The sequence below is a fragment of the Lepisosteus platostomus genome, chromosome 25 (assembly GCF_059453375.1).
Source record: "Lepisosteus platostomus isolate fLepPlt1 chromosome 25, fLepPlt1.hap1, whole genome shotgun sequence".
NCBI lineage: Eukaryota > Metazoa > Chordata > Actinopteri > Semionotiformes > Lepisosteidae > Lepisosteus > Lepisosteus platostomus.
Window position 1 is genome coordinate 15316970 of NC_142635.1, and position 27032 is coordinate 15344001.

The 27032-nt window shown below is 47.2% G+C and overlaps 1 protein-coding gene and 1 long non-coding RNA gene across 2 annotated transcripts; one reads left to right on the forward strand and one right to left on the reverse strand.

Moving 5' to 3' along the window:
* Positions 1-738: 738 nt before the first annotated feature.
* Positions 739-6544, reverse strand: LOC148641212 (uncharacterized). Its single transcript, XR_015930475.1, has 2 exons — positions 6289-6544; positions 739-6112 (listed from the first exon to the last, which is right to left on the reverse strand). It is a non-coding gene; the product is annotated as an uncharacterized LOC148641212 (long non-coding RNA).
* Positions 5972-27032, forward strand: oafa (OAF homolog a (Drosophila)). The gene is made up of 4 exons (XM_088620161.1): positions 5972-6202; positions 20815-20949; positions 21998-22178; positions 23168-27032. The coding sequence occupies exons 1-4, from the start codon at positions 5972-5974 to the stop codon at positions 23443-23445; spliced, it is 825 nt and encodes a 274-aa protein (XP_088476287.1). The 3' UTR covers positions 23446-27032.

Genomic DNA, 27032 nt, shown 5'->3' on the forward strand with positions numbered 1-27032 from the left:
CATGCTCTGTACAGTACACCAACCAAACAAAAGATTTTTTTAATAGAAAAAGATTAAAATAATTATAACATCCAGAGGGCATTTTGATCATTTGCTGGCTGTAGCTGTTCCTTATAGCAGAGCTGAAAAAAATCAAAGTTTATTTCTCCTTGTATCATTTTGTGTTAGAAGTATCATTTAATGTTAGAATGCAGTTCTAGGCAGCAGGAACTTTCCTGATATAGCATCTCATGCAAGATAATAAGACGATCGTGTCTGAAGGAGCTGCCATCCCCAGGCAATCGATCTCTTCTGTGTGTGCACAGTTTCTGAGAGTTCAGAAAAATAACAAAGTCATCATGGTAAAAGAGACACCTTCACAGAGGCCCCATAGAGGCAACAGGGCAGCAGCAGAATGTTCTCATTAAGAACTTACTCCTCAGACCACTAGTAAAAGCCCATCACTTAACTCAATTTCACAAGAGATGCGAAAAAAAATAAACTGATTAAAACAGAGGTACTCAACTGGTGGAGTGTGCCCCCTCTAGGGGGGCATACGAGGATATAAAACGTGAAGCGAGAGAGCTTTTTATATACAACTAATTGTAAATAGTACCTAATTTTTCCAACTATAAGGAAACATGTTTTACAGCAAATTATAAGTAGAAATATAGGACTCTCCTTCTAATCCAGCTTCTCACGATATTCAGTGTTTTAATCACCAATGTGTATTTTTGGCTAACCAGCAAATTCAACATGCATTTTTCAGCATTTTTATTCTGTGTTATTTTGATACAGAGATGACAGAAACCACAAAGTGAACAAACTTCGACGCAACTGCCCAAGACACCTTCCATGAGTTAACTTTGGAGGAGTTTTGGTTGTCTACTTGTCTGTGTACCCCAAAACAGGCGAGTATGCTCTGCACATCCTTGTGGCATTTTCAGCCACCTGTTTGTGTGAGGCTGGATCTTCTGCACTTTGGAGGATCAAAACTAAGCACTGCAACAGACATGATGTTGAAAGTGACTTGCGTTGTGCTCTTTCTTCCCCAGAGCCGAGAATTTCAAAAACTGTGGCAAATATGCAGTATCAGAGCTCACATAGAAATTGTTTAAGGCGGACTGGACTCTTCAGTTAAATAACCTGAAGTTCAAGCATGATCATACAACCTTCACTACTACAAAAATAATTGTCTTTGATGTAAGATTAAGTTCACAAATAGCAATTGAAATTAAATCAGTTTTTAAAATATGTTTAAATAAAATGTTTAACCTATACACAAAGGTGGGGGTGAGGTTTTGTGTTAACTGAAAGAGGGGCATTGTGTGTCAAAGATGGAGAACTATGGCTTTAAAAGATTCAAAGTTGTAATTAGCAAGGTGTTTTAATGCTTTACTGTGATTCACTGGGTCTGTTCAATATACTGTTCAGTGCTGTGAGTAAAGACAAACTTTTGCAACAAATAATGTTTTTGGTTCCTGTCTCTGGAAAAAGATGGTGTTACTGCTTTCAGGAATAGTGGAGAGTAGGCAGAACTAAACTGCGAAATACAAATCTACAGCAGACGTGTACAAAGGAATTTTCTGTGCAAAGGGCACAGTAACATTCTGTCTGTGTTATAGGCAAGGCAAGCCTGTTCATTTGGAGAAAACAAGCAGTTTGCCAGCAGTTTTAATACATACTTTGTGAGAGCACTTTCTGCTGCTTTTATGTTTGCTTTGTTTAAAGAGGAAACAGTCTTGTTAACCATTACACAGCAGCCTTCCCAAGTCCTAGAGACAGTATATGATCCTTTACAGTCCCTAACCTTGTGGGCTCTGCATTTTACAAGAGCCTCAGAACACAAAGAAGTTAATTCATAAGCTCGACAACTGATAAGGACAGAAAGTGAAATGGGATCACTAATGAAGTGATCCAAACAAATTAGGATGAGCTACAGGAATACAGTGTATACGCAGACCTCATTGTCCAGGAGAGTATCCATTTTCTTTCATCTTTACTCCATTGCAGCTGTATCAAATTTTGTTAGAATCCCACTGTTTAATAATTATAATAAATATGGTACTTCAGACTAGAACTTAAGATTCAGTTGCTGCCTATCGATACTTCTATTTACAGTGCCTGATTATTATTTCATTCAATTTACCTACTTTGTAGTTTACAGTAACAGACAATGGTATCAACTCCCTTCATTTGTAACAAAGTTATTCACCAAGTCATTTAGTTTGTATATTTAGTTCATGAACATCTTTGTATTAATAACTGTACTTATCAAGGGCTTCCCTCTGAAGTTTACTGAACAGTATTTTGAAGAACAGAAGCAGCAGTAGTAGTAATCTACTGAGGCCATCCAGGCAGCTAAAGCCACAACACAAGTGTTGCAGAGCTGCATTAAATAGATCCTGTATTTCAGCTGTTCTACTGAACACTTTTCTGTCTTTTCAAGGCGATTTTCTGAGATCATCTCAGAGGATTTCGCCTTTGCTGCCAAAATATCTCTACAGGTGGGTGTGTAGAGACCTTTAGTCACATTTAACAGCAGATCAAGATGGCAAAAACATGCCGTTCACAGATCACAGATCTGGTGCTTTCTTAAATTACACTCACTAATGAAACTCAGCCAAACAGTCGATTACTTAGGATAAATAAACAGCTTTTGGACTTTGACGTGTACAGTCCAGTGAGAGTGTTTGTTCAGAGAAAGAGCAGAGTGCCAGTGTTTTATGAAAGCCCTCTGCCCGCCTGCCCCCCTCTCTGCCAGGGTATCAACACGTGGCAAGCTGACGATTTACAGCTGGCTGTTATTTGCTCAGGCTTGAAGCCTCCAAGTGGGCTCAGCTCCCCTGCGCTGGACCCGGCCGTGCAGCTCCAGGGGTGTGGAGTGCTGTCACATGGGGTCAGGAGCCTGGGCCCACCCAGAATGTGAGTCGTCAATCATGCAATACAAGCAGCAAGATAAGGCCGGAGTGGGGAATGCCTTTCTCTTCAGAGTTAATCTCCCGTTTAACACCGCTCTCTGATAGCGAACAAGTATTTTCTTGATCTGAGATCATGATTCTGAAAAGCCGGCCTTCACAGAAAAGGCAGAGATGGGGGCATGCCGTGCAGGGGGTTGTGTTTCATGAGCAGAGGCAGGCCAGTCCTGTAGGTCCTGTGGTGCACTTTATCACCACTCTTGTTGCTTGTGAATCTGTGCCATGGGGGTCTCGGCTCGGCACAACTCGGCTAACTTTACTTTGTTTTCTTCATGAGAAGTAAGCAAAGTGTTTTGCCCGCCGCAGAAACCTCTGGGGAAAAAAAAAACAAAACTCTGCATTACCACTTTCTTGAGGCTCTTTTAGATGCAATCACCAGAAGGAAAATAGTTACAGATAAGAACAAGGCTGTGACTCTGAGATTGGATCTTTCCCAGCAAGGTGGGAGCCATTGGAGGACTGCCTTTCTGCTGCTGACCTCCAAAATGCTCCTTGTTTCCTGGGGGACTTTAATAGGAGCGACACTGATGCTTGCATGTCAAGTACTTGTGACTGTCTTTGAAAGTCAAATTGTGGTTCCTTCCAGTCTGAACAATGAAAAAGTAAAAAAAATAGATTATGTTGCGCAAAAAGGCGAAATTATAAAAACAGCCAAATGTAACACAAATTGCAGAGCACTGGGTTATTTATTGCAGGCTGTGGACCTCAGTCTCCTTCTGGGAAAGTAGAAGACGTGGTGCCCAGTTGATAGTGTATAAATTAGATCTTTGCTTTCATAATCAAACAATAAGCATTGAAATGTATTTTCTTCATATCCGTATTGTGTTTTGACTGCATACAGAAATAGGGATTGTTAAAAGTAATAATGACAAGGAATCAGGATGTCTGGGTAGCTGCTATATACCATGTGTTCAGCTGCAGCAGCCTTTCACGTTTGGACTCAACTGCAGTTAAGCAAGGTAAATAAAGACTTTGAATTCAAGTTGTGATTGAGATTTCTGTCATTGTGCTGTCACTGGAAGATATCACTCAGCTTTAGCAGTTCTGTGACGCTTTCTGGATGAAACTGTACACTGTACAGCTGGAGATCCTCAATGTTCTAAATCTTCAATACATGCAGCTGCCAGTGAGCAGGTGGTGCTTCTTTACACAAAGGGTGGTGGGAGCGTGGAACAGGGTGCGCAGTTGTACTGTTGATGGCCATACCCTGGCTTCTTTGGGGAAACATCTGGATCCTTGCATCAGTTAACTATTTCAAACCAAATGAGCTAGACAGGTCGAATTTCCCTTTCATTTGCTTTTTTGTTCTGATTTCGATTTTTCCATCCTGCAATGTTGCCTTTGTGCCTAGGTGGTTGACTGATATCCACTCATAGGTACAGACTTGAAGAATGGAATTGGTTAGATTTTTTTTATTCAACATTTCATGCAACGATACTGCAAAATCTCTTTTCAGATCTATTTTGGCTGCTAGCTAATAACATAATTTCATATTGCAGCGGTTAAGACTGAGCAGGATGTTGCCCCCTCTGATTTACTTGTTGGGAAGACCCGGAGACGCCGCAACAAGCACCAGTCGGTCTGCCCAAGCACGCAAACACACCGTAATTTGTTGTGCCAACTTCATAACAAATTACCACACCATACCCATCATTTGAAGGTTTTGTAAATTGTTAATTCTGCGAAAGTATGCTAGGAATTTATTCTCATAATCACAACTGTCAGTCTGTGTATATTTGTATGTTCAGTTATACAGTAGTTTTTTATGCACGGATTACTTCATCAGCGGTTTCTATGTTGTCACACAAGCGCACTCGATTCTTTCCCGTTGAACGACCACAATGACGTAGTTGGTGTTCTGTATTGTTATTTATGAAATATGAATTTGGGGAAAAGACTGTGTGTTAACTGTAATAACTTTTATGACTGACCCGGTGTTTTAGTAATGCAGGTTTATTGAGTCAAATTCTGTTGGTCTACGTTGTGACAAAATTATTTTTTTTCAAGTTTGTAATACAGAATAAACGTCAAAAAGATGAACGATAATGGATCTGGGAATAACGCAAAACAAAAAAAAAGGCCTTGTCATAAAACTGAATGGAATATCAAGTATTAAACACAGACGAATTGTGAAACTATATTCGCACCGCTCACACAAATTGTCAGACGGCATACGGCCAAGTACGCATCTATCATTTTTAGAGACAGAACAGGGGTAAACATTTAAAACTTCCCGTGACGTCGAGAAAGTTTGCTCCGTGGCTGTGCGTGACGGTGCGTTCGTAGTGCGGGTGGGGAGCACAACGGGTAAGTGCGTGGGAGAGAGTTTGTCTGCGTTGCGCCTTTAAGAGCTCCGTTTCCACCGCCGCGCCGTGTCCCTCAAACTTGGGAAGTCTGTGAGCACCGTGTGCCGCGGTGCTTCTGAAGGAAGTGACGGGATTGATTGAATGGGAGAGAGAGAGAGAGGAAAGTAAAGAGACAAAGCAGAGCCCGAAAAAAAAAGTAAAGACGCGGGGAGTGTTGGAGAGAGCCGGAGAGACAGATGGGGGAGTTTTCAACCCGCAATCTCCTCTTTCCAGTCGCTGCGTTTGTGCACGAAGACGCGAAAAGCCGTCCGCGCTTCTGAAGTGGCTGCTCCAGTGCTGAGCAGAGATTTGCGATTTCCAGGACAGAGAAGTACACAAGGAGCGCAGTTCTCTGTTGCACGCAAACTGAACTTTTTTTTTTTGGAGGAAGGGGAGAAAACGGAGACTTAAAATCCTCAGCATGATACCTTTACGGAGTTGCGTGGAAGGAGCGGCTCACGGCAAATTACCCCGCTACCCCAGCGGCGGTAGACATTGAAAACAGCTTCAACTTAATTAAAACCCCGCTTGAGACCTATAAACTAGAGCGAGTGGGTTCACTTCACACAAACGGTGCAGAATTAAAAGTGAATTCTGGGGAGGATTTCGACTTGAGACGCTATTTTGTTTTTCTCCTCCCGGTCCGAGTTCGGTTTTGCCTGTTCTGGGATGTTGACTGTGTGGATCTTGCCGGTGTCGGTTCGGATTACTCGGGTTCTCGCTGCGTTGCTCCTCCTGTCATCGAGTGGGTTTAGCTCCGAGCTGAAGGTCCGAGTGCGCGTCGCCGATGGGCAGGTCGCAGAGGAGACCCTGGAAGCGGACAGCGAGAGGGATGTGATTACCGTGGAGTTCAGGCAGGGGGACGGTACTCTCATCACCTTCGTGGCCGATTTCAAACAGGTGAGGTAACCCTAGTGTGCGGTTCTGATTCTGGAGCGGTTCGGCAACCCGGTCATTTGAACGGGGGCGAAACGAAACTTTCTAACCTGAGAAGCCACATATTTGCTTTCGTTGTCTTCCCGGCAGGGCAAAAGACGACCCTGTAGCCTTCTGAGAAGAGGGTGCAGTGATTTCCAGCCCTTCCTATTTCATAAGCCCGACATTATTTCATCGCTCTCTGCTCAGCCTACCCTCCCCGCCAACCGCCAGGACTGTATATTTAGTGGTCAGCGGTTTTCTGTCAAAGGGTAAAACCCACAGCCGAATTACAAACATGCTTGTTGGCGAGGCGACAGATGTTCTGTGTGGATGACCTTTAAAAACAAAAACATTTTTTTTCTTCTTTCCCTGTATGTCAGATTTGAAACGGAGAAGGTGGTAATGTCTCGTTTGTTTCTGGTCGTCTAATTACTCTTTTTTCTTCTTGCCAGGGCTTACAGCCCGTGTTATCACTGGACTTATCACAAGTGTAAATCGCTAGACCACCGTAGATCTGAACCCTGCAGTTTCGTAGGCTGGATTTTGCAAAAACATTTAGTTGGACAAGGGAGTCGACCCTGTTGTGAAAATATTGTCCTCTGCCTTCTTACTGCTGCATAACACAGGTGGTCACCTCAGCAAGCATTTCTTGGTTGGCAGTGCTGCAGAAGTTTATTAACTTTACCTTACTGTGGAACAGGCTGTTTCTTTCAGTATTGTTGGTGTTGTTAAGCACTGATATAGTTCGTGTTTGAGGCCTGTTACAGCTTTTCTACTGATGGTTAACAAGTGGTAATTTATACGGGGATTAATATATGCTAGTTCAGGAGGGTAGCTGCGTCAGCATGCGTAGGCTGCAAAGGAACAAGTAATAGGTTTCTTCCATGCTGAAAAGAGAAGAAAGAAAATGCAACGTTTCAGGTGTCAGTGGCTCCACGTTCTTCACTTTTCAGCATCGAATAAACCTATTATTTGTTCCTTAATATGTGCTAGCAAGCTAACGTCTTTAAAAAGGGACTTTTGGTTTCGATATCACAGGTGAGATGTTGGGGAGTACCTGCCCTGTAAAAGGCACGAGCGCTCAGAGCTCGAATTGCCAGCGCAGGGTTAAAAACGGGGGCCGGCTCACTGAGGAAAAACAGTTGTTCTCTCGTGAGGCAGGGCGTCGAGGGATCCCAGGTGGGCCAATTCTGAACCGTTTCCGAATTCCAGACCGTGCCGGGGATTAACAGCTTAGCCGCATCTCCGCTCCAGCGCGGGTTTGGAGCGCAGGAGCGCCCGGGCTGGTTTCGAAGCAGCTGTGTCTGTCCCCCTCGCACGCTGCTGCTGCTGCTTCCTCGCACGGGGGGGAGAGGGCCACTTCTCGAGCACTGGTTTCCAGTTGAATGTCCTGCCGACCCCCAGAAAGAACAGAATCATCTCTCGAGTCTGTTGTTGTAGGGTCACGCCAAGGGGGACTGGCAGGCTGGGAAGGAAAGGCCTGTGGAGTCTTTTCTTGAGGGCCAGGGCTGTTGGTTTAGCAAGTGGTGGCCACCGTGCAAGTCAGACTTTCCACGATGGCTGTGATCTGGGGCAAGCTGTTGGCACAGGCAAAGGAATTAGTCGTCGGCAGATTTCTTGCCTTGAAACCCTTTGCCAAACACTGATAACCCTCCAAACATTATGTGATCGTGGTGGAAAAAAAAAAACAGTTCTTGGGATTGCGGGATTTCTGAAAATAAGTATTGAAGTGGCAGAGGCAGGAATCCCACGGTCCATCTTAAATTCAGGCTCTTGACTGAACGCTGGGGAAGACCGAAGGGCCCTTGCTTGAAGAGACGCCGTCACAGGGTGTCTGCGCCTTAGTTACGAGCCCTGAGGGCAGCTCGTCTTCGAAGATGAGCAGTTAAAGCGCTTTGTTACCGCTTTGCTTCTCTTGAATGTTGGGAGTGTTTGAAACTGTGGGACGGTGGGTCTCGGGAGGTCTCCCAACTGCGCCACACGGCGGAGGGGAGCACGTTCCCGTTCTCTGGTATCAGTCCCACTTGGAAGCGTGGCTCCGGGCCCGAATTTCCTCACTCGTGCTTCTCCTCTCTTCCAGTTAGTGTTCACGCGGCATCTGGAAACTTGGATTAACCCTGACACTTAGGTGCCAGCAAGGGATTACAGAAAGGGTTGCCTTCCAGTAAAAAGTGTAATTGACCTGATGGTATGAAAGCAGTGAAGCAGGAACTAGTTTGAATAGTTTCTCTCTTAACCGCGTTTCCAAGCCTTGAGGACGAGCGCCCATGTCTTCGGCCTGCTGGGAAGACGCTTGCTTCTAAATGGGCTGAAATGAGGCAGTAGCACGACTGACGCCGGGCCAGTTCTGAACCAGTTCTTACTTTGGCCGAATGAACTGTGGGTTGGTGCTCGCCTGTTGGCTCTGTGTGTTGTTTCTCGGGTGTGTTAGGTTTTCCGCGCTCCGGAGAGGGAAAGCCCGGCTGAGGTGTGGTCTGTTCAGTCCCAGGGCTGAAAATGGAGGTTTAACCCAGATATGACAGCCAGTGGGGTGACACCAGGCTCGCCCTGCCCTCTCCCTGTCCCCCAGTCCCTGGGGTGAAGCCGCCCGAGAGCTGGAATTTGCCAAGTTTGTGAGCTCTTTGTCCCTTGTCCACGCACTTTGATTTATGGCCTATTCTGGTAAACATTTCATGGGCTCCATGCCAGACTCGGGGGGGTGGAGAGGAGCTGTTGACTCTTTCAGGAAAAACAGGAGATCGTGAAAAAAAACTTCTGAGGAGTTTGCTTTGGGAGGTCTTTGGCCTGCTGTAGGACCCAGCTGTCTCGGTGCCACTTCCTGTGGCCCCTCCTGAAGCCCTGGTTTCTCTGCGATGAAGGTGACTTGAGCCCAGGCTCAGACGAGGGTTATGAGGAAAGCAGAAAGCTTTGAAAAGTAAAGATTCGTGCCATCTCAGATACGCCCACCTCAGACGGGAATTGGACCGAACAGGTGGCTGCTCCTGTACTGTCCTGTCTGCTGCGCCTGCTGAAACAGGACTGAGGACCCTGGGAAAACTAGTCTTTAGCTGTAAAGCATTTAGTAAAATAATCAATAATCCCAATGGCCTTATAACTGTAAAACATCATCATTTTTTTTTACCTGCAATTGTTTATTTTTAGCCTACAGGCAATTGGACGTCCCATTTATCGGAACGGCAAGGCGGTTTGTTCGTTGTACACGCCCACTGTGGCCTCCGAGCGTGACCGCCCGCTTTTTCCAAGAGCCCGGAGTGTCTCTCCTGTGGGATATCGGTGAACAGGTTGGCTGCGGTCCATCCCTTCAGAGAAAAAACAAAATCTTTTTTCTGATGTTAACCTTGATGATCTTTTTTTTAAATATTTCTGGCCTCCCACACACTGCAAATTATTCATGTTTAACAGAATCTCAGATGGCTGTTCACTTTCTGAATGATTCATAGGCACTAGATTCTTATGCTTACTTCCTTGTCTCATGCAGTAAAAGCCACCTGATATTTCTTGCCACTGTGGCACTAAATTGCCGTTGTCTTTTAGATCACTATCGCCACATACACTTGCTGTAGGCCAGATAGTTAAGTATGAATTAGGTTAACCATCAAAATAAAATCCAGTGACACTGTTGTCCAAAGTCTACGTTCAGGTCAGAAATCCACAACTCGGACCTTCTTTGGCCGGTGTTAATTTATCGGAGATCTTAATGTTTTGGCTTTAAGAGAGGCAAGGTTAACACACCTGCAGTGTCTTCAGCACAGCAGACGGCTGAGTGTCCCGGGTCATGGGGTTTTGTTTCCTGAGCCATTTATCAGAGCCGCCCAGGTAACGTTACCGTTTTACAGAACAGAACATTGACACAATGACACTTTCTGTTCCGCTGCCTTTCCTAACGCAAATCGTCACAGTATCAGTCAGGAGAGTCTTAATAAATTATTATTATTAACATGAGTCTGTCCCAAACCGACTCACCGTTTCACATAGGATGGGCAGGGCCTGTCTTCACACGTAGCAGTTTGTAGAGGTTCTGCTGATGGGACGGCTGCTCAGAAATCCCTTTGGGGCTTTTGGCAGGGAGGGGAGGTTCCCAAAAACCACGCACAGCAAACCATCATAGCTCCCCGTACGATGAGGACTGCGTGTAATGCCAGATACCCCTGGCAGAGGGTTGTGCAATGTGGGTTATGACGCTGTGAAAGTGAGTTGCTTCAGTTGTGCTCTATCTGTTACGTTCCTTTGTGACGATCAGAAAATAAAAGTGGGTGTTCAAGTACTTTTTTTTATCCAGGGAGGGAATATAATAGGAACTCTCCTTGCCCACCCCAGCTAGGTGTCTTGTTAAGACCCCCAGAGGTTACGTCTTTTTTTGTACAAAAGCTTGCTCATTAGCGTTTTCCCTGTGCCAGTGTTGCGAATGACAATACACACTGTCGCCCCCAGCTATTGTGCTTCTGTACACTGGGAAAGAGGATTTAAAGTAAACAGTTCGTTTGCCCCTCTCGAGCTGCGCTCCTCCTGCTGTCCGCTGTCCGTTCTGTCACCCTCACCTGGCTGTCTTTGTTTTAAGCTGCAAAGCTGGGTGCATGCTGTGGGCTCTCTGAGCGCAGCTCGCATGAAGAACCGGCTGCTCCCACGTCCTGGGCCCGTCTCCAGCGACGTGTGGGGAAGGAGGCGGCGGTGTTGCGCTTCGTGCTGTGGTGCCCAGTCGTGTCTCACGAGGTGTGTTTTCGCCAGTTGTCACTAACACACAGAGCTCTCTGTATGCGGCAGGTTGGGGCTCTTGTGAAGAAGAGCACTATCTTGGGTTTGGCCTAAATCTTTTGTGAGGCCCTGTGTTGTTTTCCTGTCAGTCCTTTGAGTCTCTGGTTCCAAGCTTGAAAAGCACTGAAAAATGGACGGGGCCTTATCGGCCTTGATCCTTTTCGAGAGAATATCCGGAAAGAATGTCTCTCGCAGTTGCACGAAGGCTCCACTCGGGCTTTGTGTCTTTAATAAGAAACCGTAACTATGGGCATGTCCTAGACCCCTGTTGCCCAGCACGGCTCCGTGTTTAACATTTCCAGTTAGGACACGGCTGCTCTCTCGTCCTTCCAGTCAGCTCTGTTGCAGATGGTTGTGGCAACCAGCTCCTTAATCACTTAATTGCCGATTGCTGGCGTTAATGTAGAATTTGAGGGGATAGCAGCTTCAAGGCCCCACAAAGGGTTGGGAAAAGGGTGCGAGTGGAGCAGCCCTGAGCTGCTGTAGAGACTGCTAACCCCCAATCACCCAGGAATGAGTCTAATGACAGGGGGACCCGCGCGGTAAAGGCACAGGTTGTGTTTGTCCCTTGTCCTGCCGGGGGTGGAATGTTTTTACTCGTTTTACTCATGCTGAACTTTGAGTCGCATGCCGTGTGGCACCCTGTGATTGCGGAGGCCACATGGGCTCAGGGCAGCGCTGGTCCAAGTTCTCTCTGTGCTCATGTAAAAGGCTCAGTCCAGCTGCGCGCCTTCGTTGCCCGATTTAATTCGTGTCAGCAGTGACATTGCACTGGGAGAGAAGTTTGGCCACCAGTGGGCCTCACCTCCTCCCACTGAATGTTGAGGCGCCTCTCCAGGAGCTGTTGTTGCTGGAACAGTTACTTAGCATGATGACTAATCCCTGATGAGCCCAGAGTGTCATATGGTCATTGCTGAGAAAGACGTGCACCCAGCAGGAAATCCAAGTGCGGATAATGCCAGCACACACACACACACCAAATCTTGTTGTAATTTCAAACACATGTGCCAGGCTTGTAGGCTGGAGCGCCCAGGTTCGCATTACAAGTTTCATTTCTTCTGCCAGAGGACGCAGCAGAGCAGTCTGTGATTAGGAAGCTGACGCCTCCGCACCCACACCTGCGATTGACGAGTGAACCCTCGCACTCGCGGTGTGTGTGGGTCAATCCACCAGGCTAGATGTATCAGTGACTTTGCAAAAAACAACAGTGGTAAAAGAGTGATGCTCATGCCAAGTTTCGAGGTTCTATTTGATTCTTATAGCCCCTGCTACATAATACAGCACTTCACAAATTAAGACCACAGCTCTGCTCTATCACTGTAACTTGGTTGAAATTGCAGCAAGGGGTTTCCTCGTTTCCTTGTGCTATGGTGGAGCTGTATCCAGACACCGTGTGATGCAAGTACAGGACACAATGTGAGTTTCTACCTGAATAAATCGAACCGCTACTGTGCAGAATGTGGTGGCGCTGTTTATTCTGAGGGATTATTCGTGGGGGAACGAACATCTAAATTTGCAAGCCGTCGAAGTGGATCTAGGTAATCCTACTCCAAGCGTCGTTCTCTGCAACAGCGGCTTTTGTCTTCTGTGCAAATAAACCCTCAGAGACAGTGACAAGACTGCAGATGTGAAAAAAACAACTCCATTCTGACAGATCTCGAATCTTTAAAAGCCTGCATTTTATTTTTGGAATGGAAATTTTGAGCACTTTAGGTCTTGCATTGTTTCCGTGTAATAATGAAATTTTGTTTTTCTTTTTGGAAAAGGGCCATTTTCAGTAACGGCAGCTCAGAGAAGCAGCTGTAAGCTTTCCAGTCGGTGCTCCTGCCCCGCAAGACTGAGTTCACGGACAGAACGCTCCTTGTTTTGGAATAAGCCCCCCACACCCGGTCCCACTCCCTGTTCCTCTGACATTTAATTCTTTCCTCAAGTCTCGGCTTTCCCACAGACTTAAATTGTGGTGCGAAGCGAAGACAGGTAGAGTTTGGCTCCCACGCATCTTCCCTCATAATTCACACGGATTTGTGTGCCAACATCCGGTTGCTTTCTCACACTTTTAATTAGTGCATGTTCGATAGCACATTATCTCATATAAACTCCTGACTGGTGTAATCAGGGATCGTTCTGTATTGTGTGCCCCTGAATTACCATGGATAACAATGGTTTTTTAAAAAGGTTAAACTACATGGCTTTTCAGTTTTGATGGGCTTAAAAAACAAGAGCTTTTGAAAGTGTGCAAAAACATCTGATGCACGGTATTGTTTAGAAACGAGGACCATCAGAAGGCTTACAAATGAAAGCCATTTGGCTACTCAATTTGTTTTTCCAGCAAAAAGCAAAGTGTGTTTTATGTGTGTATGAATCAAAGTGTTTGCAATGATTGTAATCTCTTCTTCAGTATTGGGAAATGTTTGTTCCCAGAGCTTTCCGGCTGTGAACTTTTTGAATTCTGAATTCATTACTTTCGACCACCGTCGGCGAGACCATTTCCTGGCTCATTTCAGGTCATATCGGCAGCTCCGGCTTGGTCTCGTCCTGGTCTTAGTCCTTCATCTCGTCCTCGGCTGCTTTCAGAATCCCGCGGTGCAGTTCGGCTCGGCAGTGGAGATCTCCTTGGCGTTTGCTGCTCTGTGAATCGGGACAATACGTGCCAGCTAGCTGCGATATTTGATAGCCTATTCCCAGCTCCCCATGGGTGTGGCCTTCCCATCTCCCTACCGGGTTCCTAATCAGATAAGCCTCTCTGATGTGCTCCAGTGAGAATCTAAGACAATTGCAGTTTTTCTCACCTGCCTAGTGGAGTTGATGGTGGTGCTGCAAGTCTGGATGTGCGTGTGACTCTGACACCCTGGGAGAGTGAACCTTGTAACAGAGTGACTGTGTCTATAAACATGTTGCGTAGTCTCTCTCTCTGTGTGGGCTGGGTCTGCATTATTTGGCCTCTGTGTCCGTAACCCTTCGTATGCAGAGATTCACAAGTGAAAGGATGGCTCACTTGTATGGTGCTGCGCTCCCCAAATTCTGTGCCCCGTTTCGAAAACTTTTCAGGAGAAATGCCAAGAGTGAAACATTTCCAGGGTTTCCCAGTGCGTCGCCGTGCTGGAGCTCCTATGTGGACTGCTCATTGAGGAGTCCCTTTAAGGACGGAAAGGTCTGATAAATCAGGATGTTTGCGCCAAAACAATAGCAAATCATCCGGTGAAATTGTGGCTGTTTGTTGTCGAGCCGATTATCATTTTGGAGCGGAGAAGTTAGCTCTTGAGCTTTATGGATGTGACGAGAGGAGCACTTGAATTTAATGAAAAGGAGTCTGTGAGTTGGTGAAAGTCATGGATCAGCCACTACAGCTCTTCAGGTTGGCTGCTGTCTCATTTGTGTCTCATGACCTTTCAGCTACTGTGATCAAGTGCTTGATGATTCTGATACTAGAGCTCGGTTTCTTCTCTCTCGGAGTAAGTTTACAAGGATAACAGTCGAAGTACAGGCTGTGAGTATCTTGCTGGTGAAATTGCACAAGAACACAGAAGTATTGTGCACGTTAACATTTTGCACTTCTCAATGCCTGGGCAAATAGCCAGCCTGTGACAGGAAAGCTCTGTGAATCATTTGATTATGAGCAGTTATGCAGTTGTGTGGGATTTTTAGGGCCCTTTCTTTGCACTTCCACTTTTAAGTAAAAAATGTCATTTTTTTACTTGCTTGTGTGTATTTAGTAAATTATATGCATATGTCAGGCATGGTGTGGTGATCCTAATGTGTAACATGTAATGCTTTTAAAATTGACTTTAAAAATCCCTTCAAATTGAAAAATCTTAGTTTTTTCCTGTAAAAGAAAGCAAAGAGGAACATTTCTTGGCTAAAAGCAATGGGATAATGACAGTGTGTCTCACATAGCAATATATATCAGCGAGAAATCTGTAATTAAACCGGAGAGCCCCCTTAATATCTGTTTCTGTGTAATTAAATACAAAATAACTGTTAGAGCTTAAACAGAAGCATTGTGCAACTCCAAACACAGCCTGCCTTAGAGTTTGTATGTGATGTGAGGTGATTAGCTTTAATCCACAATCACAGTTTTGAGCAGTGAAAAAGGAAAATCTGTTTGTTTTGACTGGAGTTTGTTTTATGGAGAGAAGAGGTTTTAAGCACAAACATCCTCTCTTGTTACCAAAATTGGGCTTCATTGCAGGCGACTGATTTCACGACTTCCAGAGCCACGCTCTGAGCAATCTGCCTTCGTTTGTGATTTTCTGTTCTGGGCTTTGTTTACAGAGGATACAGCCAATCCTGTGTTTTGTGACCCTCCTGGTGGGTGAGGGGGTGTTGTTCTGTAGACACTGCCTGACCGAATGAGATTCCCCAATCCTCAAAACCTCATCCTGCAGGAGTCCCTCAGAAAAACTGTTGTCGCCGGAACTTTGCGGTAAATAAGATTTCTCTGAGCTGCCTGTGAACCCTCATTTATTTCTTTTGTGTGTTAGCTCTGGAAGTGAGGGGTCTTGCCTTCCAGGTTTTGTGGTTTTGTGGAAAAGGGCCATTTGTGGTTTTTCCTCTGGGTTTAGAGTGTCGTCCTATAATTCCAGTGCAGAGAGCTTTCTCTGTGATGTTGCCACCCGTGGTGGATCAGCTTGGGTGCCTGTTCCGGAGAAGTGTGGCAACACAACCGGTTTCCCGACAGGCCTTGCAAGGATTTGCACTTTTGCACACAAAAGGGAAATGTGAGTGATTCAGAGCAGTGTGGCTTCACTCCAAAGGCTCATTAGCTGAGCCACAGTCTCTTTCTCCCCCCCCCCCCCCCAACATGGGGCTGATCAGCCACCCTCCGCAGAATGCACGCCCCCCCTGGACTCTTAAACACAACCACGATTGTTTTGATCGTTTCCCCTGACATGCCGGTCCCTGGATCACTGGCCCTCTGGGCCACAGACGCTCGCCTCTGCCCTGCTCGTGCCAGAGCACCGGCAATATTGCAAGTGTTTCTGGGAATCTGATCTCGCTGAAGTCGAAAGGGGAGCGCTGTCGCTGATGAGCGCTGCCAAAACAAGTTCTGGCCCTCAAGCAAGTGTCAAACGGATCGTACAAAGTAGCTGATTATCAAACCCTTGGCTAATTGTGGTGCATCCCATTACATTTTTCCCCTTAATTCTCATTTTTCGTGAATTGACCTAATAATCCTAATTTTGGATTACTATGCTGCTTACTCACGTTGTCCCAGGTCATTCCAAGCAGGATCTGTCAAGCTAATGGGTTTTGAAAGGGGATTTGGGAAGCAGGAAATGAGTCAGAAGCTGTGAGCTGGCTGTGAATTGCACAGCCCCAGGTCATGATAAGGGATGTTTCCTTAGCTTCTCGCCGCTCTGCTGTCCTTTTGAGCGCCAGTTGAAGCCTGCGGCGTTCACACAGGGTGCTGGTGCCACTGCCTGCTCCAAGGGCAACGGTCTGTACGTGTGGCGGCCGAAATCTCCCGCGTTTGCTGTCATCGCTCCAGCGCTGGCAGAGAGAGAAACAGACAGCGACGAGAGTTTCAGACGCGCACCCCGTTGTGAAACGGCCTGTCGATCAAACATGACATATTTGTCTCGAGCTCTCCAAGTTCAAACTCGACTCAGGAGCCGACATCCGCAGCCATATAAATAAATAAATAAAAACCCAATTCGCGAATTCAGGAACAACTAGAAGTCATGGCAGCCCTATGCCACTCAAACTGGCCATTCTTCCTCTTGACCGTTGGATCCGACACTGGCGGCCTGACACTGAGGTGTCCTGTATGTAAGGTGAACACAACACAGTTTCTTTATAGATTGCACTTATGAAAAATGAAACCAGAAACTGCAGGGCAGGGGCTAGCAGCTGCTTAATTCACTTTGCACTTTGTCAGTCATTTATGTCTTGAATGTGCTGTGATAAACATTGCAGAACAAGGCTGCAAGTGTTTAACATTTCAGTACAATAGTCTCCTTCATTCTGTATTTTCTCCACTTGTATTGAGCCTTACTGCATCATTCCTACTGTCTGTGAGCTCAGCCATTTATATTATTGGGGCGATGCCCTCAGCAGTTACAGGAAAGCGGACGTTTGGATTCACGTCCCTGGGTCTGATTGTCATGGAGAGGTCTTTAGAAACCCTGTTTTTATGTAGCTTGAATGAGTTGTCTCAGTTCTGGCAAGGCTGTAATGTTTCTGGACACTCAGAAGTATTGGTTAATTATAAAATACAAAGTTTTGCTCTGTCGAAGCAGATGGGAAGTGAACCAAAACACAAGGCAGATTTTGAATCTGAAAGTGTGAGGTCATCTTCCATAGAAAAAAGGAAGACTTTGTTTGGGGTAATTCTTGGAAAACCAAGTCAGTCAAGATTTTTCTGTTTGCGCCATTCTCTCTCATGCACATACATGCTTTATGATGATTTTACTGTCATTTACCATGGTATAGGATAGTAAACTTCTACTGTAACATGAGTAATTATATCGGATCTTGGCAGTATTGGTGTTTCCATTCTAAGATGATTACTAGGTTTTGTGAGAAGTTCTAGCCTGCCTTAAATGAACAGTAATAAGTGGAAGCTGCCATTAATAGATGCTATCTTGTATGCAATGAAAAAAAAACATTTTAGTTCTATCTCCAGCCTTGTTCCTGCTTGTATATTTTTAGACAAAGGTGTCACTTTCACCTAAGAGTATATCAGATTGCGAGGGGAGGATGTGGGCAATTTATCATCACTCTTAAACATGCGCTGAATTTCTTCACAGAGTCTCACTCAAGTCACTACAGAAACACTTAGAACTGTCATGTTAAGTGTAATAAGGCTGTACTTGATATTGCTTACTGTATCTGAAGATATGTATCATTAGCGTCAAATATCCTTTGCTGAAGCCTTTGCTGTTTTGGTTGTGACCAGTCATGGTCCTGGTGGACCACTGTGCCTGCAGGTTCTCTGGATCCTTTCAATTCGGCAGCACCCAAAGAGCTGGGAGAAACTCCGCTGATGCAGTTCAGCCAGTAAGCAGCTGGGTGACCTCATAAAGAGCTGATTTGGAATGCAAACTCACAGACACTCCAGCCTTCCAGCACCAGGAGTTTACGATCAGACAAGTCTAGGGTCAAGGTGCATTCACATTGCTCAACCCCCGCTATGTAATGGAGCTTCACAGTAATGGAGCTCTGACTCATATGCACGTTATTCCATGCGCAGTACAAATGTGGCCTGTCCGGTAGTCATCAAATATCCGAAAACATCAAGAGCTGCGAAAGGGAGTCGCAGAAGCTTTCCAGATGGGCATTGTCATAACCCTGGAAGACCTACAGCTTCGAAAGCCATAAGCGGCCCATGTGGTTCGTACCTCACAGCCATGCTGCAAAGCTGTCGGCACCTCGCTCAGGTTCCTTTCCTCCTCTGTCATTGCGCAGCGCCTTCTCACCTGGATAGCTCTTTCTCTGGGGGCCAGTTTACTGCTCTGTCTGAGGGAGAGGTTTGCTGAAGACGCTTGCTTCCTTTTCTGTCCCAAATGAAACATGTATCTGCCTGCAAAGCAAAAGACAAAACACAGTACATTTTGACTGGGTATGAAGCCATTAACAAATAAGAAACTTAGATGGCCAAGATGACTAAAACAAGCTGGCAGTTTATGTCATCTTAACAATTTAGGAAAAAAACTAAGAAAATTGGGTCATCAGTATTTGAGACAGATATTTGTGTGACTTGTCCAAATTAAATGGGTTAATAGCTGTGAGAGTAAAGGATTGGTTAGTTCTATTGCTCTTAAAGCTGGGCGGAGCGGTGGCACTGTGGCTAAGGATCTGCACCTGTGGCTGGAAGGTTGCCGGTTCAAATCCTGCGGCTGGCAGAGAAATCTTACTGTGTTGGGCCCCTTAACCCCAACTGACCCTGTGCTCTGACCACAGGCTTCTCTCTCCCTGCCTGTGTGTCTCATAGAGAGCAAGCTGGGGTCTGCGAAAAGACAAATTCCTAATGCAAGAAATTGTGTATGGCTAATAAAATGATATGATCATTGAATTTAAATGTGATCTGGGTAGTCCAAATCAGTGCTCTGATGAAAGGAGCTCAGGCTCCTGTGACTTTCTGAGGCATTCTCTAGATGTACAGTATGTAATCGAGATGTTGTGATTGAATTAAATAAGCTGGTTTGACTCCACTGAGCAATGCTGATTGCAAGTTTAGTTCCTGCGTATTGATCCAGCATCAGTTTGCTCCATGGCCGCTAGGGGGCAGTACTCCGATTGCGAATTGGAGGCAGGGCCTCAGGCTGGGGAGCCTTTCCAGAGCTGGGAAAGGGAATTAATCAGAGCTGTCAACGCTTCCAAGGAAATAGATTCCCCCCCTCTAATTAGTGTCACTGTGCCGGGAGCAGTCTGCGTGCCTGTCAGGTTCTCCGCTGCTGTTTAAGAATGTATGGCCCCCCACCCCCGCCCCCCACCTTTCAGCTGCTCCACACCTTGTGTCTGCAGTCTGGGGGGGTCACCTGGGCTGTTTGCGCCTCTTTATCTCTTTTCCTTTTTTCTCCCTCTTCCCTTACTGCCTCCGTCATTCCTTCTGGCTGCTGTTCTCCAGTCCCTTCCTGACTCCCGTCAGGCAGGCTCTGGTCTGGAAAAGGCCCTGCCGCTCCGGAATTGTGGGATTGGTCTCAGTGTGGGTGGCTCCCTGAGCCCCTAAACTGTCCGCTTTTATGCGACAGGCGACAACATGCTTTATTGTGGTGTTCGTAGTAACTGCTTTATTACAACAGGACTTTTCTCTCCTAATTAAGCGCTTTAGTTGTATGGGGGCTCCTTGTCTTCCTACCATCCCAAATATGGTGATGCAGTGCGTGGGGAATGAAGGAGCCCAGGGTTTTATACCGTCCCAAACACCCTCTTCTTCCGGAGCGGCACACCTGTTGGCCGCCCGCTCGGTGAAAGGCACCGTGGGAAGGCAGGGCCAGCTGGAGCCGGAGGGGGGGACGGGCTTGATGAAGGGCCCCCACAGTTGAGACACTGAGCCCCCACGTTGGGTCGGGGGCTGGAGCCCAGGCCTGGTCTGTCACCCATAACAGTCCTTTTTCCCCCTCTGTCAGCAGCACATTCCTGCATCCGTTAAAATGGATATTAAACACCCGCTCTATTTAAAAAAAAAAAAGACACACAATTTAAAATGTTTTGGGCTTTTCCGTCCTTGACCGTTTTTTTTAAACGTCTTCATAAACGGTTATTAACTCTTTATTTAGGGCGTTGTTGTCTCGCCAATGAAAGCATTCACCAGTAAAACAGGAGTGTTAATTGGAAATCCCACGATAATCCATCGGAAACAGATTGCTTTATATTTCAGCTTTTGCTCATCTGGGAAATATTCATTTGGCTCTGAGGAGGCCGGATTGTAGTCTTTTTTTTAAACAGCCTGTCGGTTACGTCAACATTGGGAGGCTTCGTGAAGTCATGAGAATTTTCCAATTTGTCTGTCTGAGTTCAGTTAGCCTAGATGCTTATTTAAATGAGCATATATTTAGCTTTTTCAGCTGACCAACAGCTGTTTACAGTCGGGATGACTGGTCGCATACTGTGACCCTCTATATAGATTGACTCTATTGTATGCAGGTTCCCTCGATAAGGGGAATAACTTTGTTCATCTCTCGAGAAGAAGTGAGAATGACTCCAGTGACGCTCGGCCGAATGATTAAATGTCTCCTGGTTAGAATCCTTCAAGCCTTGGCAAACCACTCATTTCTAGTCCATTGTCACAGTGCTGCCACCCAGTGGTGGGGTTCGGGAACAGCATTCTCCCAGCATGCGCGTTGGTGAACGGTTCTGATACTGTAGATCCTGACGGACTGCTTTTCCCCTGCCGGCAGGATGTGAAGATTTTCCGTTCGCTGATCCTGGGGGAGCCGGAGAGGGGACAAAGCCAGTATCAGGCTCTGTGCTTCGTCACGCGGCTCAACCACAACGAGATCATCCCCAGCGAGTCCATGGCCAAGCTGCGCCAGGTGAGAGGTTCGCTGTAACGGGGGCACTTCTCCACCTCGGGGTACCCCAGGCCATCTCGAGTCCCAGCTGACCTTCCGTCCTGACTATTCTCCAGCCCCACTACACTGCCTTTTTCTGAAATGGGACGAGTAATGGCTCCAATTCAGACAAAAAAAATGTTACATGCTCACTTTGTACAAATAAAACCTTTTTTTTTTCTCTCTTCCATTTCTAAAATTGTGGATTTCTATTGGAATCTAGCTGAGAGCAGAGCAATACGTCCATATCTAGATCTAGAAATAAAATATGTAGCTGTGGTTTACAGGGGTCTTGAGGCTGGAGTTAAACAGAAGATAAGTCACCCTGCAGCTCACAACTGGCAGCCCGCTGAAGCTCAGCAGGTGTGAGCCTGGTCAGTACCTGGATGGGAGACTCCTGGGAAAAACTAAGGTTGCTGCTGGAAGAGGTGTTAGTGGAGCCAGCAGGGGGCGCTCAACCTGCAGTCTGTGTGGGTCCTAATGCCCCAGTATAACTACACAAAGGCGCCATCCTTTGGATAAGATGTGAAACCAAGGTCCTGACTCTCTGTGGTCATTAAAAATCCCAGGGTGTTTCTCGAAAAGAGTAGGGGTGCCGCCCCGACATCCCAGCCAGATAACCCCCTGGTCTTTACCAGTCATGGCCTCCTAATGATCCCCCTCTCTGAACTGGCCTCATCACTCTGCTCTCCTCCGCACTGAGAGCTGGTGTGTGGGGAGAGGACTGGAGCATCATCCAGGTGGGGCTGCACACTGGTGGGGGTGGAGGGGATCCCCATGACCTGTAAAGAGCTGAGTGGAGAGTCCAGAAAATATATACAGTAAGGATAAGGACTTTTCTTCTTGTTCTTCATTATTGTTATAGTTATAAAGAAATGTCTGGCTGTTTTGTTGCCACAGAATTTTAAATATTAAGGAGTATTTAGTCTCGGGCTGGGGGGGAAGAATTTAAGGTTCGCTGCGAACAGGGGTGCTTTTCTGGCCCGCGAGCCGCGCGAGATGTTGACGTCTCTTTATCCCTTCCTTGCAGAAGAACCCGCGGGCGATCCGGTCGGCGGAGGAGAAGCGTGGGGCGGAGCACCTGGCCATGAACGTGGCGGTCAACCTCAGCCAGGCGGGGCAGCTCAGCGCGCACATCCGCAACGTCTGCGCCGAGGCCCGCGGGGCCGTGTACTCCCGCGAGGCCGACGTGCGCCACTGGCTGGACCGAGGTGGGTGGCGGCGGGGTTAGGGAACGAGGCCGTTCCGGAGAGCGGCCGCACTCTGAATCCCGCCGTTTTCCAGGGCTGTGTAGTCATAAATAATCCCTTACACTTCCAAAACCGTTTTCTGGACACTGTTAAAAAATACACTGATAAAACACTATTGGTATTATTGATGTCATTATTAATACTAGTAATAATAAGTATTTAATAATAATCCTTACATTTATATAGCGCTTTTCTGGACTCTCCACTCAAAGCTCTTTACAGGTCATGGGGATCCCCTCCACCCCCACCAGTGTGCAGCCCCACCTGGATGATGCTCCAGTACTCTCCCCACACACCAGCTCTCAGTGGGGAGGAGAGCAGAGGGATGGGGATGAGGGTTATTAGGAGGCCATGATTGGTAAAGACCAGGGGAAAATTTGGCCAGGACACCAGGGGTCACACCCCTACTCTTCTCAAGAAACACCCTGAGATTTGTAATGCCCACAGGAGATCGGTTTTACATCTCATCTGAAGGATGTCATCTTTTTACAGTGTAGTGTCCCTATCGGTATATTAGAGCATTAGGACCCACTCAGACTGCAGGGTGAGCGCCCCCTGCTGGCCCCACTAACACCTCTTCCAGCAGCAACCTTAGTTTTTTTCCCAGGAGTCTCCCCTCCAGGTGCTGACCAGGCTCACACCTGCTGAGCTCCCGTGGGGCTGCCAGCTGTGGGTTGTACCCTGTAATCTAAGCACAGCCCCGTTCAGCCTCAAGACGAGCACAGAACGTATATTGAGCCACAGACCGCGACGGGGTTTGGGAATATTTCGAGGAGCCGGTCACAGAACGCCCGTTCCGACGGCGCGGCTGTCCGGGAATCCCGCAAAGCCGTCCCGCGCCCCAGTCTAGTCTGGCGGCCGGCCCGCTGCCCTGATTTCTGGATGAGAAACAGCCCCCCCTCCCCGGCCTGCCTCAGCTCTGTGCGTCTCTCTCTCTCCCCCCCCCGCAGGCGTGGAGGGCTCCATGTTCGAGATCCTGCCCCCGGCGGCGGGCGAGTTCCCGGGGCTGCGCGGCTGTCACGCCACGCGGGAGCTGTGGCAGCCCTGCGCCTGCAGCTACAGCCTGCGCCTGGAGTGGTACCCCTGCCTGCTCAAGTACTGCCGCGGGCGCGACGCCGCGGGCAGGGCCGCGCCCTACAAGTGCGGCATCCGCAGCTGCAGCAAGGGCTACCGCTTCGACTTCTACGTGCCCCAGAAGCAGCTCTGCCTCTGGGAGGAGGACGGCTAGAGCCGGCGGGCTCCCCTCTCTCCGAGCGCCTCTCTCCAGATTTACTTTTATGCCCTATTTAAAGAAAAATAAACGGAAGATGGTTTTATTGTGCAGCGGTACCCGATTTTTCTCTTGCCGGGGTCGGCAGGGGGTTTACGAGAGGAAACGATAACCTCGGTGTCTCGGAGCCGGATGTGATGTTTTGCCGGGGGAAACCGGAACGGCGTCGGCTGGGGGGGGCTGGGGGCTGGCGTCACGAGTGACCCCCCCCCCCTCAAGGAGCAGAGACCCGAGCTCTCATGGCCCGCGAGACATTCGGAGGATCGCCCCCTCTTTTTTTTGGGGGGGGGTGGGCGGATCGATGTAGTGAGGACGTGCTGAAACCCAGCCAGGGCACGCTGCTGCTCCAGGACCCCCTCAGCGCTGGCGCGGCCTCTTCCCCAGGCTGAGAGCCCCCCGCGGTGCCCGGGAAGCAGCCCTTTCTCCCCCAGGCTTGACACGAGTCTGCTCTCCAGCCTGCGAGCTGCCACAGACCCACAGAGCCGCGCAGGAATTTTTATGGCCAGATGAGTGATGTTGCAGCCCTGCCACTTAGGAGGGATGAGCAGCGGGATCTGCCGGCACGGGTTCTAAGGTGCCTCTTGAACTGTGGGTTGCTGACCACCTACAGAGCAACAGCCCTGGAAACGTGCCTGAAGAGTGGAAAGAAGCTCAATCCTGCAGCTCCTGAAGTGTGTTGACTGCACTGGATAACTGGAGTATTCTGGGACAGTCACAAGACCAAGCAGGCAAACCAGCGTTGCGACTAAACAGGGAAACATTTGCTCAGAGTTCCTGCATTTTGGGAGTGATCCATTTCCCTATATCTTTGATTTTCCTTTTTCTTATTTGATTTCCCGTTTATCACAAAGCCAGGTTGCCTTATTTCTCTCTGGACTGCAGGTTCTATTTATTTTCAAACAGAATAAAATGATCGATGATTAATCTTTTTTTTTTTAAAGGATGGGTGTATGTTTACAAGGAATTGTTGCTCATAGTCTCACTCATGTTCATGGTATTCTGCATGTGTCTCATAGATCAGGCCTTGCAGGAGAATTAGGAGGAGGGCCGGGGTTTGCCTTTTAAAACTGAAAATATTCATCTCGTTGCCGAACAGCCTGGCCATGAACCTCACACGTTGTATTCTGACCTCAGAGCAGTTCAACACAATGTCTGTACATTGCTGTCAGGGTGTATACCTGCCTAATTGTCAGCAATCCCTTATATTTGCAGCTTAATACTGTCCTTCTGAAGGATATATATACATATTTAATTTGAAAAGTTTCATATGATGGTGCTTCACAGACTTTTGAGTCTGTGTAAGAAGGACCTATTGCTGATTTGCCCCTAGGGTGAAAGCTGTTGGCCGTGAATAGAAGGATAAGGCCTTCATAACCCCAGACTGAGAATAACTGCTTTCTGTGTAAAGGCGCTGTTGAAGGAGTCCCCCGGGACTGTTAAAAGTAGGGGCAGTCTGAGAGGGTCCATGTCGGAGCTCCACTTGCGAAGCGGGGTGGAGCTGCTGTGTTCAGGAAGGCTCTCGTCCCGCCTGCGGCTGAGCCCGTGAAACACGGAAGGAACAAGGGCGTTCCTGTTTACCTGCGCTACCTGTCCTCCGAGCAGTGTTGCCTCGCCGCGCCGCGTCGCCAGCTGGCATCAGGGGCCAGTCGCCAGTCTCGGAGCGGTGCCGCCCGGCCCCACAGCCAGCTCGAGTCATCTGGGGCCGGCGCCGAGCGGCTAGGGTCGCAGCAGGGCCGCTAAACAGGAAGGGAGGGAGAAAGATAACTTGCCGATTGCAATATTGGAGCACCTTATGAGTCATTATTTTCCAGGTACTGTGCTTGTAAAGCTGAAGGTTAGAGACCTGTTTTTTTTCATAGGCGTTCCGAAAACTTCAACTACCTGCATCCCATACAGATAACCTTTAATAATAATAATTTATAATAATTGCTTACACTTATATAGCGCTTTTCTGGACACTCCACTCAAAGCGCTTTACATGTAATGGGGATCCCCTGCACCACCAGTGTGCAGTCCCACCTGGATGATGCAACGGCAGCCATAGTGCGCCAGAACGCTCCCCACACACGAGCTCTCAGTGGGGAGGAGAGCAGCGTAATGAAGCCAATTCATAGATGGGGATTATTAGGAGGCCATGATTGATAAGTGTCAATGGGAAATTTTGGCCAGGACACACTTCTGCCAGGGCGAGGGATCTAGTTTCAGCGGAGGGACACTGTGACCGCGGTGCACAGTGGGTGAAGTGTGGGATTCCTCCGCCGGACGAAGGCCTGTGCCCGTACGAGTTAGAAACTGGGGGGGGGGGACGATACATTCATATTATTACTGGGGGGTTGTCGAATGGGCTAATAAACTAAAGCATGTAGACGCGCCGTCCAGGTGTGGGGTGGTGCGAGGCGGTATCCCCATTACTGCCCTCTTGCTTCCACACCATGGGTTTCTTCTGAGTTGGGGGTCAGGTTCTCCTGTTGTCGTTTTTCTTAACCGTGTTCAGGGGATTTACTGCCCTCTCGCTTGTGGTTGGCAGTATTTTTACTGGAAGATGGGAGGGTGGGGGGTTGCATGTCAGTTGCTTCAGGTGAAACATCTGTGCCAGAAGTGACAGGGTGAGGAGGAAGCCCGGGCTATAAATTTTAACATCTGTACGTAAATAACAGGAGTGGCTTTGGCCTATTAAAATCAGTCCATTGCTACCAGCAGCTTTAAACTCAGAAGTGGATATGAAGGCTCTTTCTGACAGGTCTCAAACAATCGCTCCCATTGTAAGAAATCCCTTCCGTGCGATTGTTATGGAATTCGGGATCTGTGTGGGAGGAGGGAGAGATCAGAAGAGCAAGGGGCTGGTTTCTAGGAGTGTTGATGAGGACACTCGTGCGATATCGAAACGCCTTGCTTTGCGTTAAAAAGTGTGATAACCCCCCCCATGTGTCTCTAGTCAAAAGCAATTTTATGTTGTTGGACATGGTTGAAAATTATCACACGTCTTTTTTCTTCGCTGAAATAAATACTTGTTTTAATTTCCGAGATACCTGACCATTTATAATTCAATGACACAGAAATGAACCATATGACGGAAATTGACAGAAGTCAGATTGTGGGGATAATGGAGCATCAATGTAATTATTCTTTGAAGTGATATGATTCTCCAGCACTTCTGTGATCTCACTTCTAAATATAAGCTTTTCCTTTACAGCTGTGAATGGAGCCCTTTAATTCTGTGTAAATGCATACTGTAGAAATGTCAGTAATTATTGTTTCATTTTTGCTTACGCAGTTTTTTTAAACGTGTATCCGTATATCAATAACAGCCAAAATAATAAACAGTTTCGTTGATCTCGTTTAAAAATGCCATGTTATAGTAATGATATAAGTGCCTTAACACGGTGCCCTGTTTTTGATAATGAATAGAGTAAATAAGTCGCAGACGAATTATTTTTGTAATAAAATGTGTAAAAAAGAGTAATTTCAAATCTGAAATAATTTGTAAAAACAAATATATTTGTCTTTTATGGCTAAATAAAAGCCCTTTTGCACTACACTAGAAA